Source organism: Bactrocera tryoni, chromosome 2 (genome assembly GCF_016617805.1).
Source record: "Bactrocera tryoni isolate S06 chromosome 2, CSIRO_BtryS06_freeze2, whole genome shotgun sequence".
NCBI lineage: Eukaryota > Metazoa > Arthropoda > Insecta > Diptera > Tephritidae > Bactrocera > Bactrocera tryoni.
The window spans coordinates 44978041-44995814 of record NC_052500.1 but is presented as its reverse complement, the minus strand read 5'-3'; the positions used below and the strand labels follow the sequence as shown (position 1 = coordinate 44995814).

The window sequence follows — 17774 nt, the reverse complement described above, 5'->3', positions numbered from 1 at the left end:
AAATAGCCAGAATTGTTCCATTAATGCGATCAAAAAATTTAGATATGGGGTGAAATTTTGCAAGAAATCATTCAGATTGGTCAGGACCTGAGGGAATAAAAAAGTGGAGAAACATCTTATGGAGCGGTGAAACGAAAATAAATTTTTTTGGAAACAACTGTGAGAGAATTGTGTGTCGTCCAAAAGGAAAGGAGTTTCACGTTCGATTCATAAAAAAACTGTGAAGCACGGAGGTGGAAACGTCATGGTGTGGGGATGTTTTTCTTGGTATGGAGTAGGTCTTATATACCCAACAACTAACAAAATGACAGCGTTGGAGTACAAGGAAATATTTGAAAATGTCATGATACCCTATGCTGAAGAAAACTTACCATTACGTTGGGTATATCAGCAAGATAATGACCCAAAACATACCTCCAAACTGGTTAAAAAATATTTTGAGGACAATAATGTTAACGTTTTGAAGTGACCAAGCCAATCCCTGGACTTAAATCCAATAGAAAACCTATAGGGAGAACTAAAAACAAATTTGGCGAGACAATCTTTCTCTAACAAAGACCAATTATGGAAGTGCATACAAAAAACTTGGTATGAGATACCTAAAGAAACCTGTCAGGCTTTAATCAGTAAAAGTATGCCCAAACGAGAATAAATAAAGTAATCCAAAATAATGGTGGATATACTGGCTATTAACTAAGTAATGTTAAATATACAAAAAACTGTTTTATCATAATTTGTTTTTCCAAAATAATTGTCTTATTAAAAGTGTACCTATTATTTTGAGCAAGTTTATTTTAGCTATGAAATGTTTTTGGATCTACATTTCTTTGTTTTGATATTTTTTTTAATGAAGTTTATTTAATTTAGCTTGTAAATATTTGAAAAATATTAGTACGATTTCGTTTTTCCTAAAAATTTAAATAAAACTTTTTACTGATGAGCTTTACTTGAAAACGTATTGTGTAACTATTATTTTGAGCAGATGTGTATATAGAAAGGATCAGGATGACGAGACGAGCTAAAATCTGTGTAACAATTTGTCTATCCGTCCGTGCAAGCTATAACTTGAGTAAAAATTGAGATATTTTGATGAAACTTGGCATGCGCGTTCCTTAGTAAAAAAAAAATACGAATTCGTAGGTGGGCGTAATCAGACCACTGCCACGCCCACAGAACGCCATTAACCGAAAACTTAAAAAGTACCATAACTAAGTATTAAATTATGATACAAAAGGGTAGTTTGGCACAGAGGATTGCAGTAGCAGGGGGCACCTGTGGGGAAAAATATTTTCCGACAGTGTAAAAGTCGGAGATTAATCCCGCTCACTCCCTATATAACGGTACTGTTAAAACTACTAAAGGCGCAATAAATCAACAACTAAATACACCATATATGTTAAGTTTTACCTCCGATATGGTATGAATTGGGCACCACTTTTTGGTGAAATCACATATCTCGGGATCCGACCGACCGATTTCGACTAAATTTAGTACGTGCATTTTTCTCATATTATCATGCCACAGTGTGAAAATGGGCGAAATTGGGCCACACCCATGCCTACTCCCCATATAACACAATTTTAAATTTCATTTGACTCTTTTACCATCCAGTTCACAAATCAAGAAGTATTCCTTTCATGTATCCCACCTTACGACTAAAAGACCCCAATATCTATTTTGGCCGATAATATAGGTAAATGTGTGCGAGACATACAATGAAAATCGACAGACTTGCTCCATAATTGTTAATTGTATGTGAGCAGGGAACATTTTTTTAGAAGGTGGCATGATAATATAATTTCCTAACAAATCTTATGCTGAATATCTCGGTCAATGTATGAGTTATATGTATATAGTATATGTATGTACAACTGTGTTCGAAATAATAGCAGTGGCTTGAAGAGCACCTGCATTGATCAGTCGAAAAATTGCGCAACATATTGTGGTCCGATGAAAGAAAAATTGTTTTATTTGGTTCCCGAGGACGCCGATAGTATGTACGAAAGCCAACAAATTCTTCATTTGATCCTAAATATGTTTCACGGACGGTAAAACATGAAGGTGCTAAAATCAATGTTTGGATGTGCTTCACTTACTATGGTACAGGTCCGTTAGTTTGGGGTCGAATATGCTACCACATGCTGAATGGAAAATGTCATTGAAATGGGTCTATCAACAAGATAACGGCCCCAAACATACCAGCAGGTTGGCAACCAATTGGTTTGCTCTAAATGGAGTTGAGATTATGGGTTGGCCGGCTCAGTCACCGGACCTTAATTAAATTGAGAATCTTTGGGAAGAGGTCAAAGAAGCTGTAGGGAAAGAGAATACGTCAAATACGAAGCAATTATGGAGTGCTGTGAAGAAGGCGTGGAAGGCCATTCCTCTCGAGAAATGCAAGCGTTTGGTGGACTTCATGCTTAGGAGATGCGCAGCTGAGTTATCCAACAACGGTCATTCGACGAAATACTAATTGTTTAAACTATTTTATATTATTATAATGAATTAATTGATTTTTGATGTAAATTGCTCAATACTGCTATTATTAATCACAGCTGAAATTTTCATTTACAAACTTTTTTATTTATTTAAAGAAGAACTTTATCTTATTCTTTAAAGAAACCATATTTCTTTTAAGCCTGAATATAAGCGAATTAAATACAATAATAATAACCCATAATAAAAATCAATTACACGATTTTTTTTCATCATTTAAATTCTGTGTTATGTCACTGCTATTATTTCGAACACAGTTGAATATATATAAAAATTGCTTGGATTCCGATCCTCTGGTTGACGTTTTACATATTAAGGGATTTTCCTGGCATTGATACTTGCAAGTTGCACCCAGTTGCGGTTGCACCCGATTTTAGACCTTTCTTACTTGTTTGTACAAAAGCACACAAATGACGTAAAAAACGGGTACCGCCCTGAATGTTCAAAAATTTAGATGGCGGCAGTAGAGTATTGTTCCAACAGAATAAAGTATAAAAAAAGAAAATTATTGCCTCAACTCCGAAATTTTCGCCCGTGGGTCGTACGATTTACTTTTGTATCGTCGTATTTCAACGTCTCTTAGCTTTAATTCTTATGGCACCCAATTTGCTTGCCTTTGAATTTATCTAGTTGCTTTTAAACGTTTTGCAATGGCTTGAGTGACTCCTGAAGGTTTTGCGAGCTTTTCGTATTTTTCTACGAACTTTTTTCTTTTACAACTCACTTGCAGTTAAACAGTCAGGCGAAGCAGACGTCGTTTACGCCGTTCCCACGCAAACTGGTCTACGTAACCGGAACGTACCCGGTTCAGAATACAACACTACTAAGCATTTTTAAACTTTTCAAATTTAAAGTAATTTATTTATTTCTCCAAATATTTTCTGCAGATTCATCCTCAACAACAACGACATCCTCTAGCTGACTTTAAACTTTTTGTATTCGCGTGTGATATTTTAATGAAAATAAATGGACATCTTAAACAGAATAAGGTCATAGATCTATATTAAATCAGATACATCTCATTAGAGTTATGTATTCTGATTTTAATATACAGCTATGGACAGAGATTTAGCACTTGCATTCATAATTAGAAATATTAATGTTATTTTTATAAGAGCGGTATTTCCATAAATTTGTTATTAGGAGATCAATACTGCTTCTCACCCCTCTTTAAATGCGTAGGAAAATAACCGTTATCATTTTCAATTAGATGTTTCTAATATGCTCTTGTTAAATTTCGTCATAAATTCATTGGACAATGATTTAGCGCACTTATAGTTTTCGGTCAATAATTTGGTGTGCTTTAACAAGTAACCGCTCTCAGTTGTGATGATGTATTTAATAGATAATTTTATTAAAAATTTTATTTAAATGCCAAAAGGAAAATACTCTTAATTAGAAAAAAAAATTATTTGGGACCTTTACAAACACGGTACAAACCAAGTAAAAATTTCTAATATAGTAAGTAATAATAGAGAGGTTACTACGTAGCTGTGAAGCGGTGATTAATAATAAAAGTTATTTTACAAAGTATTAACCACGGTGAATTTAATATCAACGAATATCAAGCCTTGTACATATGTCTTTTAAAGTGCGCTAAATACTTATCATTTTGACTTAAGAATGTAAATTGAACTAAGTATTTTGAATTATTTTAGTTTTTAGTAAAATAATAAAAAGCTTTTCTGTAATATAACGGGTTTACTTTCTTTAAATGTAACGTTATTAAGTATTGTATTTCACAAAAAGAAAGTGCGCTGAATCTCTATCAACAGCTGTAAATATTGCGGACATCAAACAATAGATAATAGCGAAACTAACCGGCCTACGTTATTATGATACCAAAGATTGTAACCCAGTTCGGTTTCATCGAAAAATAAATTATGAAATTTTGACGCAAAAAATTTTAATTTACAGTTTTACCAACATCTGAAAGTATTTTCCCAGCATTGATTCTTCCAATTCGCGAGGGTATAAAATGTTCGGCTACGCCCGAACTTACCCTTCCTTACATATTTCCGATAACTTTATTCCAATCCTATCGTGGAGCTAAACACTGCTTACTAAATCGTAAACGCGATACTTCGTCGTCCAAAACCAAAAAAGTATGGGCAAATTGCTCGGCAATGCCACTAGCTTGGAAGTGTTCTGAACAGCAAATTTACAAATCCGAAGCTAAGCTACCAAGTTACTTAACCAAGAAATTTTGAAAATGGCGTCGCTAAGAATTTGCAACTAGCCTCGGCATGAACTCAGAAGGGTGGACTCGCCCCCCGCCTGGACCATAACGGTGACAGGTGAAAGGAGACGGGGCCAATTCTGGTCCAATACACTAACCGTGCGTTGCAACCCGCTGTCGCAGCAACGGAAGGCTAGCAGCTTACTTCCCGCGTCAGCCAGCAAATTACTGAGAGGAAATAGAGTGTGACGTCAGCCACTGAGCAGATCTGCTAATTAAACACTAGCGATTCAATGTTCAATGTGCCAATGTTCACAAACAGAAGACACACACCTCCAATAGTTTGAAATATTATAATAATTTTATATAAGCGGTTACCGAAAATGCTCCTAAGAATTATACAACAAAAGTTTACACTAACTAAACAAGCAAGCGATGTTTCGGCAAAAAGCATTCATATTTGTAGAGCGACTAGTATGTGGTGAAAGCACAAATTTTTGAAAGCTCTCAACCTCTCTCATATTCCCACAAAATGTTAAGCAAGCTTCTTAGTGCTTTCCTAAGCAAAACCTTCAATAAGGTAAATGTGTGTGTTTATTATTGTACTCTTGCAACCAGTTGCTACAGAGTATTATAGTTTTTTCCGCCTAACGGTTGTATATATCACCTAAAACTAAACGAGATAGATATAGGGCTATAAATACATATACATATAACAGATCAGGATGACGAGAAGAGTTGAAATCCGGTTAACTGTTTGTCTGTCCGTCCGTACGTGCAAGATATTTCGATAAAACTTGGTATGTGGGTTGTTTATTACAAAAAAAAAAAATCGAGTTCGTAGATGGGCGTAATCGGACCACTGCCACGCCCACAAATCGTCATTAACCGAAAATCTATAAGATTCATTACTATGCACTCAATTGTACGTTGTCACATCCGTCGTAAAATTGAAAAACAAGAAATAAAAGGAAATTGTTAAAGCTTTACAAAGAAATATGTATAAGCATATTTTTTAAAACTTTATCAATGTTTTTATAAAGTGAAGTTTTATTTTATGATTTTATACCGTGTGACGGTTTAAAAAAAATCTACTATGAGCAAAAATAGTAAGACTTCGTTCATAATTGTAAAATTCTTAATTTATTCTTCAAAAGCTAACGCGCCCCCCCTCAATACACTTGTGCCAACGTTTTTTCCAAACCTCGAAACAGTTGAAGTAAATTTTCGGAATAGCTTTCTTTCTTTTTCTTAGCAGCCATCTATCAGTTATGTTGTATGTATCACCCAAATCTAATCGAGATAGATATAGGTTTATATATATGTATGTAAGTATATATAAATGACCAGGATGTCGAGAAAAGTTGAAATCTGGGTGACTGTGTGTCTGTCCGTCCGCCCGTGCAAGCTGTAACTTGAGTTAAAATTGAGATATCTTAATGATACTTGTTATGCGGGTTTCTCAGTACAAAAAAAAATTACGTGTTCGTAATCAAACCACTGTCACCGCCCACAAATCGTCATTAACCTAAAACCTATAAAGTGCTATAACTAAGCATTAAATAAAGATATAAAATTGTAATTTGGTACAGGCGATCGATCGCAGTAACAAGGGGTACCTGTGGTCGAAAACAAATTTACTGCACAGTATCTATAATTGACTGAGCCATATACCTAAGGCCATATACCTAAGGCTCAGTCAATTATAGATACTGTAGGTAGGAGCTCTTATATTATTTGCGCTCAGCAAATTTTCAAATTTTTTTTTTTTTAACAGGTAATATTCGAACTTCCAGGTGACTTTATTCTGGCTATATCGGCCAATATTTACAGAACATACTCATAACAGTATATCTCTCTGCCTATAATAAATACAATTGGACGAAAAGTATTACCACGATTTTGAAACACCTGGCTGACTTCGATCCATATGTTTGAAGATTGTATGTAGAGGTACCTTAATGAAAATCAGGAAATATTTTGAAATATATGGTATGAAAATTGTTAATGTCGAAGTTGTCGGTCAGGGTATGAGTATATTTATATATAACATTGCTTAGATTCCGATTATCTAGTTGATGTTTTGCATCTTAAGGTATTTCCCTCGCGATGATTCTTGCAAGTTTCACCCGAACTTAGCCCTTTCCTACTTGTTTTAATTCAAAATTTTGCCAGCACCTGAAGTAATTTCGCTGGCTTTGATTCCTGCAAGTTACATGAGTATACAACATTCGGTGGCCCTTGAGCAACTTAGTTATGAATATTACATTAGGCTAAACTCCTAATTATGCTGAATCGAGTACTTATACTACTACTAAACATACAGTGTCGGACAAAACATATTAGACTGATGGCTATGAATGCTAAAAACATGTGGTAATGGATATCAAAAAAATACTTAAATATAAAGGCACAATGAAAATCCATATAATTTTTAATAGTTTACATTTTATACGAAACAAATTACAAGTAACAAATATTCACCGCGACAGAACATATTGGACTAGTCCGAGTTTTTCGTGATAAGGGTCGAAAATCCCGTAATTTTCTCACCATTTTGCATTTTCTCCGCATTTCGAACAACGTCATATAAAATCAGCATAATTTTAGTTTATCCAAATTTTTTTATATAAAAAGTTGTGACGCGATTAAAATTTTACTTATTTCGAAGAAATTAATAACAAAAAGTGACGATGACTGGAAACAAAAATTCAATTCTGTTAAAACAATTAATTAGTAAAGGCTACATATATGAATGAATTATCACAAAAAGACATTTGTAACAAATTTGATGTTGATGTTTACAACTTTTTAATATGAATACAGATACGCATTCACATAGAAACGAATGTAAAGTGCCCTGGTGCATACGTAAGTTATAAAATATATTATTAATTCGTAATTATACATTCTTATTTATTTCGTTCAATATAGAACAGTGGTGCGCACGCCTCAATATTACTACATTTTACGTTTGCGCTGCACAAACATTGCTATAGATTTTCGTACGTACCTAGCGTACGTGTTCAGCTGCTTTCGTGTGTGTGTGATATTTTTCGCAGTAGCAGAATTATCAGTCAAACACGAGTGTTTGGATTTTTATTGCGTTGAGCGCCACTGATATAGAACGATGAAAGATTACCAACTGCCTCGGATGAGAGACGCCCCTTCTGATGACAACCGAAACCATTGGTTTTCGGAAAGTGCAAACGAACAGCTGGTACGACGAAGAGTGCCGTGTCGCAGCGGAGAGAAAACAGACTGCCTACCTCGCAACGTTACGATCGACCACAACACGTGCGGGATGGGATAGATACCGAGAGTTGAAGAGGGAAGCGAGACGCATTTGCAGACAGAAAAGGAAAGAGGCCGAAATGCGTGAGTACGAAGAGCTTGATAAGCTGGCCGACAGGGGTAATACTCTTGTAGAACCCTCAAAGGTGATCTAGTCACCGATGCCCAGAGCATACTTAAATTATGGAGGGAACACTTCTCCAGCCTGCTGAATGGCAGTGAACGCACAACGCCAGGAGAAGGCGAACCCGATTCCTCAATCGATGACGATGGAGCAGACGTTCCATTGCCCGACCATGAAGAAGTTCGAATAGCAATTACCCGTCTGAAGAGCAACAAAGCGGCGGGGGCCGATGGATTACCGGCCGAGCTATTCAAACACGGCGGCGAAGAACTGATAAGGAGCATTCATCAGCTTCTATGTAAAATATGGTCGGACGAAAGCATGCCCAACGATTGGAATTTAAGTCTGCTCTGTCCAATCTTTAAAAAAGGAGACCCCACAGTCTGCGCCAACTACCGTGGGATAAGCCTCCTCAACATCGCATATAAGGTATTCGAGCGTATTGTGTGAAAGATTAAAGCCCACAGTCAACAAATTGATTGGACCTTATCAGTGTGGCTTTAGACCTGGCAAATCAACAACCGACCATATATTCACCATGCACCAAATCTTGGAAAAGACCCGTGAAAGGAGATTCGACACACACCACCTTCGTCGATTTCAAAGCTGCTTTCGACAGCACGAAAAGGAGCTGCCTTTATGTCGCGATGGCTGAATTTGGTATCCCCGCAAAACTAATACGGCTGTGCAAACTGACGTTGAGCAACACCAAAAGCTCTGTCAGGATCGGGAAGGACTTCTCCGAACCGTTCGATACCAAACGAGGTTTCAGATGAGGCGACCCCCTATAATACGAATTCTTCAATCAGGTACAATCTTTTGTAAGAGTTTACTGCTGCTGGCGTATGCCGATGATATTGATATCATCGGCCTCAACACCCGCGCCGTTAGTTCTGCTTTCTCCAGGCTGGACAAGGAAGCACAGAAAATGGGTCTGGCAGTGAACGAGGGCAAGACGAAATATCTCCTGTCATCAAACAAACAGTTGTCGCACTCGCGACTTGGCTCTCATGTCACTGTTGAGAGTCATAACTTTGAAGTTGCAGATAATTTCGTCTATTTAGGAACTGAGTAGGCAATTGAAAAGTAAAGTCCTCTCTCGACGAACAAAAGCCAAACTCTATAAGTCGCTCATAATTCCCATCCTGCTATATGGTGCAGAGGCTTGGACGATGACAGCAACCGATGGGTCGACGTTACGAGTTTTCGAGAAAAAGGTTCTGCGAAAGATTTATGGTCCTTTGCGCATTGGCCACGGCGAATATCACATTAGATGGAACGATGAGCTGTACGAGATATACGACGACATTGACAGCTAGGAAAGTATTCGACGCAGTACCCGCCGGGGGAAGCAGAGGAAGACCTCCACTCCTTTGGAAGGACCAAGTGGAGAAGGACCTGGCTTCGCTTGGAATATCCAATTGGCGCCACGTAGCGAAAAGAAGAAACGACTGACGCGCTGTTGTTAACTCGGCTATAATCGCGTAAGCGGTGTCTACGCCAATTAAGAAGAAGAAGAATATAGAAATAACAGGTTTAATAAGATAAGTTATATCTCCAACATTGGACACTCAAAACCGAGCCTAGCGCAAGGTTGACGAAAGCGAGAAATCAGCTTCAAAACTGTGTGCGTACATTTTCATATGAAATACCAGCTTCGTAGTGTTTTTTTGGTGCTTTCTCGCGTGTTGCATAGTTCATTAATATAATCAAAGCCAAATTTGTTACGCCCAAAACCTTCATTAATTAATAATATTTCTTGTTTAACACGTTCTACCCGGCACATTTTATCTATGTTTCTATACATTTGTTTTAGAAAGAACTAAATATATAAAAATAATTTTTATTTATATTGAAAACGCTTACAAAAAATATAAATTTACAACCCTCCTATCTGTTTTATTTTTTTGTAGTATGGGTTTTAAATTAAAAGTATAAATATCGATTACACTAGAGCAGGAACCGATTATAATGAGTGGAATGTAAGTTTTCAAGTAGTTTTCAGCGAAAACTGTGTTTTCGTTTGACAGATTTTACATGGACGAAAACACAAGTTTTTCCCACGAAAACATGTTTTCGTTGTCGGTCCGCTTTAAAACAGCTACAGCCATGGACATATAAATATCACAAATCCGATTATCATATGACTTCTATTTTCCTCAATCGTAAATTAGCTGAACAATCAAAATGTGGTATGCATCTACTGCACTTGTTTCCGTTATGAAGCTCATTTTGCTGCTCAGAAATACCGTTTTTTTTTAATTTTGTGTAAAGTTTTCGCGTGTTTTTAATTTAATTTTGAGAATAAATAATTATTTCGCCGATATTTCATTAACATAGGAATGGAAAAACATTGCACACAAAAAGAAGAGCGCTTATGTGCGATATGAGCAAAGAAAAGGAAAAGCTTCGCCGAAATTGCTGAAATAATGCATTGCTCTAAAAAAAGGTATATAATGCTCTTTATGAAACACAAATAGGCTCATCTTGTGGCAACATCAAGATACCAAGAAAACTAAGACCACGTAAAACCCATAGTGTTGACAAAACTACAGTTCTTTTGGATTTTACATTAGCTATTCCTACGACAGCCGGTTCTACGCACCTGAACTGACTTGGATTTCATCCGACCAAAAGCTGTTTTTTCGGCGATCTAACCGCGTTTGGATCGGTGAGTACTAATTTGTGTTTGTCGTCATTGGAGCAATGCCTTGCAGCAGGGTTGCTCCGTATCCTCCTGACTCGTGCTGGCATTGAGTCCAACCAGGGCCCGGAGGAATTTTTCTGCTGCGTATGCGCAAAAAGGCTCCATCCAAACTCCACCTCGGTCAGGTGTAATACATGCAATGGATGGAGCCATCTTAAGACCTGCTCAGGCCTTAAGACTCACACTATAGGCGATTGGAAGTGGACCACGAGTTACGTGGCCCCATGTTGCCTACGTAATACTGCGACACTAGCCTCTACGGCTGTGCAATCTGCCCATAGTTTGCGCTCTGCACCGCCACTCACCCCGAGTAGCCAACAGAAGACCACCACGGTCCCCAGGCGCTGAAACAGGCGACATAGCTCCCACTCTGACTTGTCCGAACAATGATGGAATCGTTGACGAACGTAAATTGGATCGCAGCCTCTTATCACCCGATAACTCTGCTTTCGCCATCAGTGAAGACACTTGAGGCCTTGCAACTCCCGATATTCTTCCGCAAAGTGCACAGCACAACTACAGCACTTATTTCATAAACTATCTGGCCTCAACCAAAAACCACCTTGTGAGAGGACGATCCTGGTTGCGATGAACTTGTCAAAAGCCTTTGACACAGTCAATCACACAACGTAACTTGAGGATATTGAACAATCCATGCTCCTTTCAGGATTGAAGAGGTGGACCATGAACTACCTGAACGGTCGTCAGTCATCCGTACTATTTCGAGGTGAAACATATTAACTGAGAAGAACTAAACAGGGGGTTGTCCTCTCCCCGCTACTGTTTAACTTCTACATCTCGAAACTCCCGCAACCACCAAAGGGGGGTTTCCATAACCTCATATGCAAATGATTGCAAGATATTGACGTCGGGCAATGGAATCGATGGCATGTGTTCGAAGGTAAACAGCTACCTCTCCGACCTTTCTCGTTTCCTAACTGCACGGAACCTCACACTTTCCTCCACCAAATCCACAGCGACCATTTTTATGAACTTGACGAAGAAGTATAGACTTGAACTTAACATTACAGTCGATGGCGTGAAAATTCCGACTGTTAAAAACCCTAAGAGTTTAGGTGTAACCTTTGATAGTCTATGCTCCTTCTCTCCCCATACGACCGTGATTATCGCCAAGGTGCAGAGCCGCAACAAAATCCTCAAGTCGCTATCCGGCAGCACATGGGGAAAAGACAAAGAAACGTTGATGGCAACATACAAGGCAATCGGCCGGCCGGTCCTTGACTACGCAGCACCAATATGGTCGCCTGGATGCAGTGGTACGCAGATGAGGAAACTCCAGACCTGCCAAAATACTGCACTCCGGACCACGACGGGATGCCTTTTGATGTCTCCCATCGAACACCTTCATAGTGAGACGATTATGCTCCCAGTAAAGGAACATAATGAACTCCTCTCCAAGCAGTTCATGCTGTGATGTTTTCGTAGAAATCACCCTTGCAGCCATCTTCTTGAAGCGGAACCGCCTCCTAGGAGCATCAAGAGGTCTTTCCTTGACTACGTCGACGACGTCGTACAGTACGCCGACCGAACTTCGGACCCAACTGACTTTCGACAGGTACTGACCGCCATTGACAGTGGAGCCATCAGCACCTTCACCAACTCCCTTCCCCTGAATAGCGTTCTTGGAGTCAAACCACCACCCAACGCAGACTAAGAGCCCGAGTTGCCGCGAGAAACGCGAGTGACCCTAGCGTAATTTCGTTCTAGATATTGTAGCAGGTTAAACTCCTACTTATCCAGAATAGACCCTGACATACCCAATGTATGTTCTGCATGCAAAGAGTCTCCGCATTACACTGACCACCTCTTTGCATGCCCTACAAACCCCTCTCATCTAACACCCTCCTCCCTTTGGTCCGACCCCGTCGAAACAGCACGTTTCCTGGGCCTCCCGTTTGATGAAGTCGACAACGCAAATAACCCTTACCATCCTAACGGGGATTAACAACCGTTAAAACAACAACAAAACCATAGTATGGAAGAACAAAGCCGACCCTTTTAGGAAGACTCAACTTTTTGGACGAATTAGCATGAAGGAACCACTCCTTTCAAAACGCCACATCAAAATTCGACTGGCATTTACAAAGGCCCACTGAGACAAACGTGCGCAATTTAGGAGGAACGTGCTTTGGAGCGACAAAATCAAGATAAATATGATGGGTCTAGATGGAAAAACATTTGTACGTCGTCCACAAGGAACTCTAGGTATACCAAAAAAAAAAAAGAACCAGCGGTAGGATTAGCATGACGTGGAGTGTGTTTTCATGACATGGCGTCAATCCAATTGATCAAATTAATGGTAAAATGGACCGGTATCAGTATTTGGATATACTGAAAAATAAAATGGAGCCATTTGTATTTGAATCCAAGCCCATAATCTGTACATTTATACAAGACAAAGACCCAAAGTACTGAAAGGGTATCCTTAGAATGTGCAAATCTCAGATGAATATGAATAGTATTCTCAAAAGCTTTGTTCCACTATTAATGTGGTATACTATAAGTATGAAGGTATTACATTGACTGAAAAAGGCGTTACATTCCATTTGTCAACAAAATGTAACATTCATCAAAGATAACCGAAACCAAGATATTTATATTGGTTGTTTGGCGCCGCCGAAATGATTTATTTTCTTGGGTCAGTTATTGATGCCTAAGGTTTTCTAATAAATAATTGATTTAAGGCCATGCATGCTGTTCATGATTATATATACGGTTCTACTACATAATTATATAAAAAATGTCTTTAAACTACTGATAAATATATCACAGTATTTTCATGTTGGTTATTGTACCTTAAAACAATATCAAGTGACAATATTAATTTAAGTCGACCAACTACACTGTTTCTGCTTTAAATCGATAGTATATAATTTTCACATTGTTCACTGTCAGTACACTATACTATATAAAAAAAAGATCAACTCACCATTCTCTTCATTATCTTCAAAGTTACGACGACCACCGCCATAACTACAACCATTCCTGTCATCTCGTCCACCACGACCTTATATTATTAACAAAATGTAGTTAGAATTTCTGTATTTTTATGTATAAAAATTAATTATTTTACCTCGTCCGCCTCCTCTACCACGTCTGCTACCAAAACCTTTATTCCCGCCGTCTGTGTTTTGAAGCTCCGTATAGTCAGTTCCGCCATTATCTACATACTCATCATCGCCATTTTCTTTATATTGGGAGCATCCATTACCAAAACCACGACCATCATCCTGCTTTCAAAAGATACAGTTTAATGTATTTTAAACTCTAAAAAATGAGTAGCTTACTTCATCACCCCAATCTGACATTTTCTGCGAATTATCTGTAAATGAATTTAAAACTTGATTAGATTTCTGACGTATATCATTTTTTAAACTGCGAATTTCCCGATAACGTCGCATTTTGTCTTTGCGATGCTATTGTAATAAGAACCCGCATTTTTAAGCCGCCAAATTGACCATTTCTTTTTCTTTAATTTGTAAACAAAAGCCAAAAGCTACTCTACCTACTATGACGAAACGTCATGATTGGAACATATGAGCATACAGTAGTGGGCACAAATGCTGCACCAATCCGGGTATTTATCATAGCAAATATTTAAGTGATACACCTTATTAAAAATTACTAAATAGACCTATGTATGTATGTACATATGTATGTACGTAAGTGTGATTATACCAATGTCAATGTTCATGTCCACGCCTATAACTCGTATCGAACACAAAATTTCTAAATTGTTCTGTAGCGACTATTTTATTATTTATTTATATCACTTTCTGTTCCGAAGATTATCAACTTTTTTTATAAGTTAGTAAAGAAACATACTGCAAAATCTATTTCGCTAATTTTAAATGTTAATTTTTCTGGCTGATATATTGACAATAAAAAATAACTTTATACAACTTGAACTATAAAACTAATGCTATCTATATCATTACATAACGATTTTTTTATTATACAAGGAAATACTATGTTATATTTATGCCTTATTTTACTAACTTACAATTGAATGGTTCACTTTTTAGACTTCACCTAAGCGTAAAAAATCTGCTGGCTTTCTAAAGAGACGACGCTACAAATCAAACGGTACATCGAATGTTCGAATAGCGGTTCTTGAAAAAAGCGTCGGCGACATCTATTTCTTATATTTTTATGTTAGAATTTACCTTCCGCTGCTAACATCTGACCATTTAACAGACTTTGTACTTGTCAAATATTCCAGCACTCTTCTTCTTTCTTTATGTATACCATGCTTTTTCAATGCTGGGCATGTGTTCTTAGTCTTGAATATCGTGTAGCAGAAAGCAGAAATTAAGGTTAGTTCAAATTTGTAAGAAATTGGCAAAGAAAAAGCAAGAGGCAAGTATACAAATATTTCACAAAAACGCCAATTATGGATGGCTCTGGAAATAATCGTTATGAACTTTTGTTCATGGACGATGATATTAGTGACCCATTAGATAATGCTGCGAGCAAGTCGAAAAAGCAGGTTAAGACTGCTGGTGGCAGTGGGGGTAGTGCACCCTCCACAAAGTCATCGAATAAACAAAATGTCGACGGTCCTACAAGAGTACAATCGAATAAAAAACCCAACCAAGCTGAAAAAGAGAATAAGCCATCAGCCTTGAACAAAAATGAACTGAATAAGAAGTCACCGACTGGTAATGCTGTGGATAGAACTAGCAAGCAAGGTGGGTCAGCTACTAACACCAATCGCAAACGGACTGGTCCCACTACCGATGGTGGTCAAGGTGGTCAACAGCAACAAGGCACGAGAAACTTAAATTTTAGGCAGCAAAACGATGAATCTCGTGAACAACGTAATAACCGTCGAAATGCTCGAGAAAATGGATACAATGGGAATTTTGGAAATCAGATTGACGGATCATCACAGCAGCAACCACGACAATTTCGGGATCGCGATAATCGGGGACCACCACGCAACCGCAATTTCGAAGGTGGCAATCGTGGGGGAAAACGTGAATTCGATCGCCAATCGGGATCTGATAAAACTGGTAAGTGTAAAAATATCATACTCCCTTATAAATATATTTCCGAACATATGAATTTATACATTTATATGTATGTATATTAGTGTGAAAGCATGTGTGGAAATGTGACATTAAATATACATACATATGTTCACATACAAGCGCAATGGGATAAGCAATGGCAAAACGTGCTAAATGTCAATGTTTTTACGAAGTAGGTTATGAAGATTCTTAAACATATAAAAAGTACATTTATCCGCCATCTTTATTTTTCCCAAAAACTGTTAATGTTAATAATATTTGATATTACAAAACGGAGACAACAGAACATTAGAAAATAAATATTATTTGCAGGTGTAAAAGCAATTGACAAACGTGACGGTGCTGGCGCACATAATTGGGGATCTGTCAAGGAAGCTATTGATGACGTCAATAAGAGCGATGTCGAGGGTGGCAATGTTACTGATAAGGCTGAAGAATCTGGTAACGAACAAGCTGACCAAACGCCGGTCGAAGAAGAAACCAAAGAATTAACGCTAGATGAATGGAAGGCGCAAAAACAACAACGAGTCAAACCAACTTTCAACATTCGTAAAGCTGGAGAAGGTAAGTGAAAAACTAAGTGACTGTTAACTGAACTCCAAAAATGGGAAATCAATTTTATGAACACTTTAGGTGAAGACACAACTCAATGGAAGAAAATGGTAGTTCTAAATAATAATAAGAAAAAGGAGAATGAAAGTGAAGAGGAACTTGAATACGATCCTGCCATGTACCCTCAGCGAGTTGGACGTCAACAACGTGTACTTGACATCCAATTTAATTTCAATGACGGCCGCCGAGGTGCTGGTTTTGGTGGGCGTGGGCGTGGCCGTGGACCTCGTCCAGGAGGTAACGCTCCTAATCCCAATGCTAACACCACAACCAATTTCAATGCTACCGAACGACCACCAATTGGTGGTGGACGCGGCGTTAATGCAGGCAGAGGCGGAAAGCGTAACTTTGGCGGTTTTAGACAACAAAATGTTGCTCCAAAAGTCAACGACGAACGTCAATTCCCAACTTTGGCTTAAAAGTTCTGCATTTTTGTGGCGTAGACGCAATATCAAAAACAAAAAAGAACAACTATTAAAACATAATGAAATTAAAGAAGCAAATAAAATATGAGGATCAAGAATTAAAATAAGTTTGAAGCTTCATCAAATTTAATAAACATATAGTGAAGAAAAGAAACAGAAACTGCTGACAAATATTTAAAATCCAGTTCAATGAATTATCACAAGCTACATATTACACTTCTGTTTTCAGTAACATTCTATTGAATTGATACATTCAAATATATACATATATATATATTGTCCTATAATACTAAGGAAAAGACCAAAACAAAAATAAATAAACCGCCCAATAACAACAGCGTCAAAGCGTACGAACAAGCAAAAAGAGAAGCAATTGATTTCAGGTCAAAACGTTTAAACCAATAACTTCAAGAGCCACACTAGCATAGCCAATGCAACAGCACTTGTCGTATATATAAAGTCTAGTAGTCCCACTGCTAAGTAATGTGTATATTTTTGTTGTTTGATTAAATTAATTTTTTTTTTTTACAAAATGATAGCGAAAGTTGAGGAAACATTCACTTTCCATTATTTTTAAAACTATTTCCAGTTTTGCAAAATTGTAGCAGTTAAAATTATAATAATATGAAATAACAAAAGCAACCCCCGAACTGCGTTAAGAAGTTCGTATAAGCAAAATTATTTGATGTCATCACATGAATAAAATCCATGAAGTGAAGCAAATAAACTATCATCTCATTATCACCCTCATGCAAAGCAAATATCATTTTATTGTAACTTTCTTAATTGTATTAACAATAATAATTTAAAGGAAAATAAAAGTTCACACTATATTAAAAAATAACAAGCAAACTTAATAAACTACAAGATTATAGGTATGCCA

The 17774-nt window shown here is 37.5% G+C and overlaps 3 protein-coding genes across 8 annotated transcripts in view; 2 read left to right on the top strand and 1 right to left on the bottom strand.

The window, feature by feature from the left end:
- The window catches only part of LOC120769282 (ATP-dependent RNA helicase vasa), a 37699-nt gene extending 22788 nt beyond the window's left edge, over positions 1–14911 (bottom strand). The window contains exons 1-4 of one of the 6 annotated variants that reach the window (XM_040096201.1): positions 14825–14911; positions 14109–14143; positions 13895–14054; positions 13751–13828 (exon numbers count right to left, since the gene is read on the bottom strand). In XM_040096201.1, coding sequence (XP_039952135.1) covers positions 13751–13828; positions 13895–14054; positions 14109–14129 — 259 coding nt within the window. In that variant the 5' untranslated portion in view covers positions 14130–14143; positions 14825–14911. Of the gene's footprint in view, positions 1–13750; positions 13829–13894; positions 14055–14108; positions 14312–14499; positions 14591–14824 lie in introns of those variants that run through there. The other 5 variants (XM_040096202.1, XM_040096200.1, XM_040096198.1 and 2 more) reach the window with 5 other exon arrangements.
- Positions 11690–12235, top strand: LOC120769284. The gene has a single exon (XM_040096205.1). The coding sequence runs from the start codon at positions 11690–11692 to the stop codon at positions 12233–12235; it is 546 nt and encodes a 181-aa protein (XP_039952139.1).
- Positions 14912–15079: 168 nt separating the features above from the next.
- On the top strand, positions 15080–16993 carry LOC120769283 (plasminogen activator inhibitor 1 RNA-binding protein). The gene is made up of 3 exons (XM_040096204.1): positions 15080–15836; positions 16167–16418; positions 16488–16993. Exons 1-3 carry the CDS (start codon positions 15215–15217, stop codon positions 16883–16885), a joined length of 1272 nt encoding a protein of 423 aa, XP_039952138.1. The 5' UTR covers positions 15080–15214; the 3' UTR covers positions 16886–16993.
- The last annotated feature ends 781 nt before the right edge of the window (positions 16994–17774 follow it).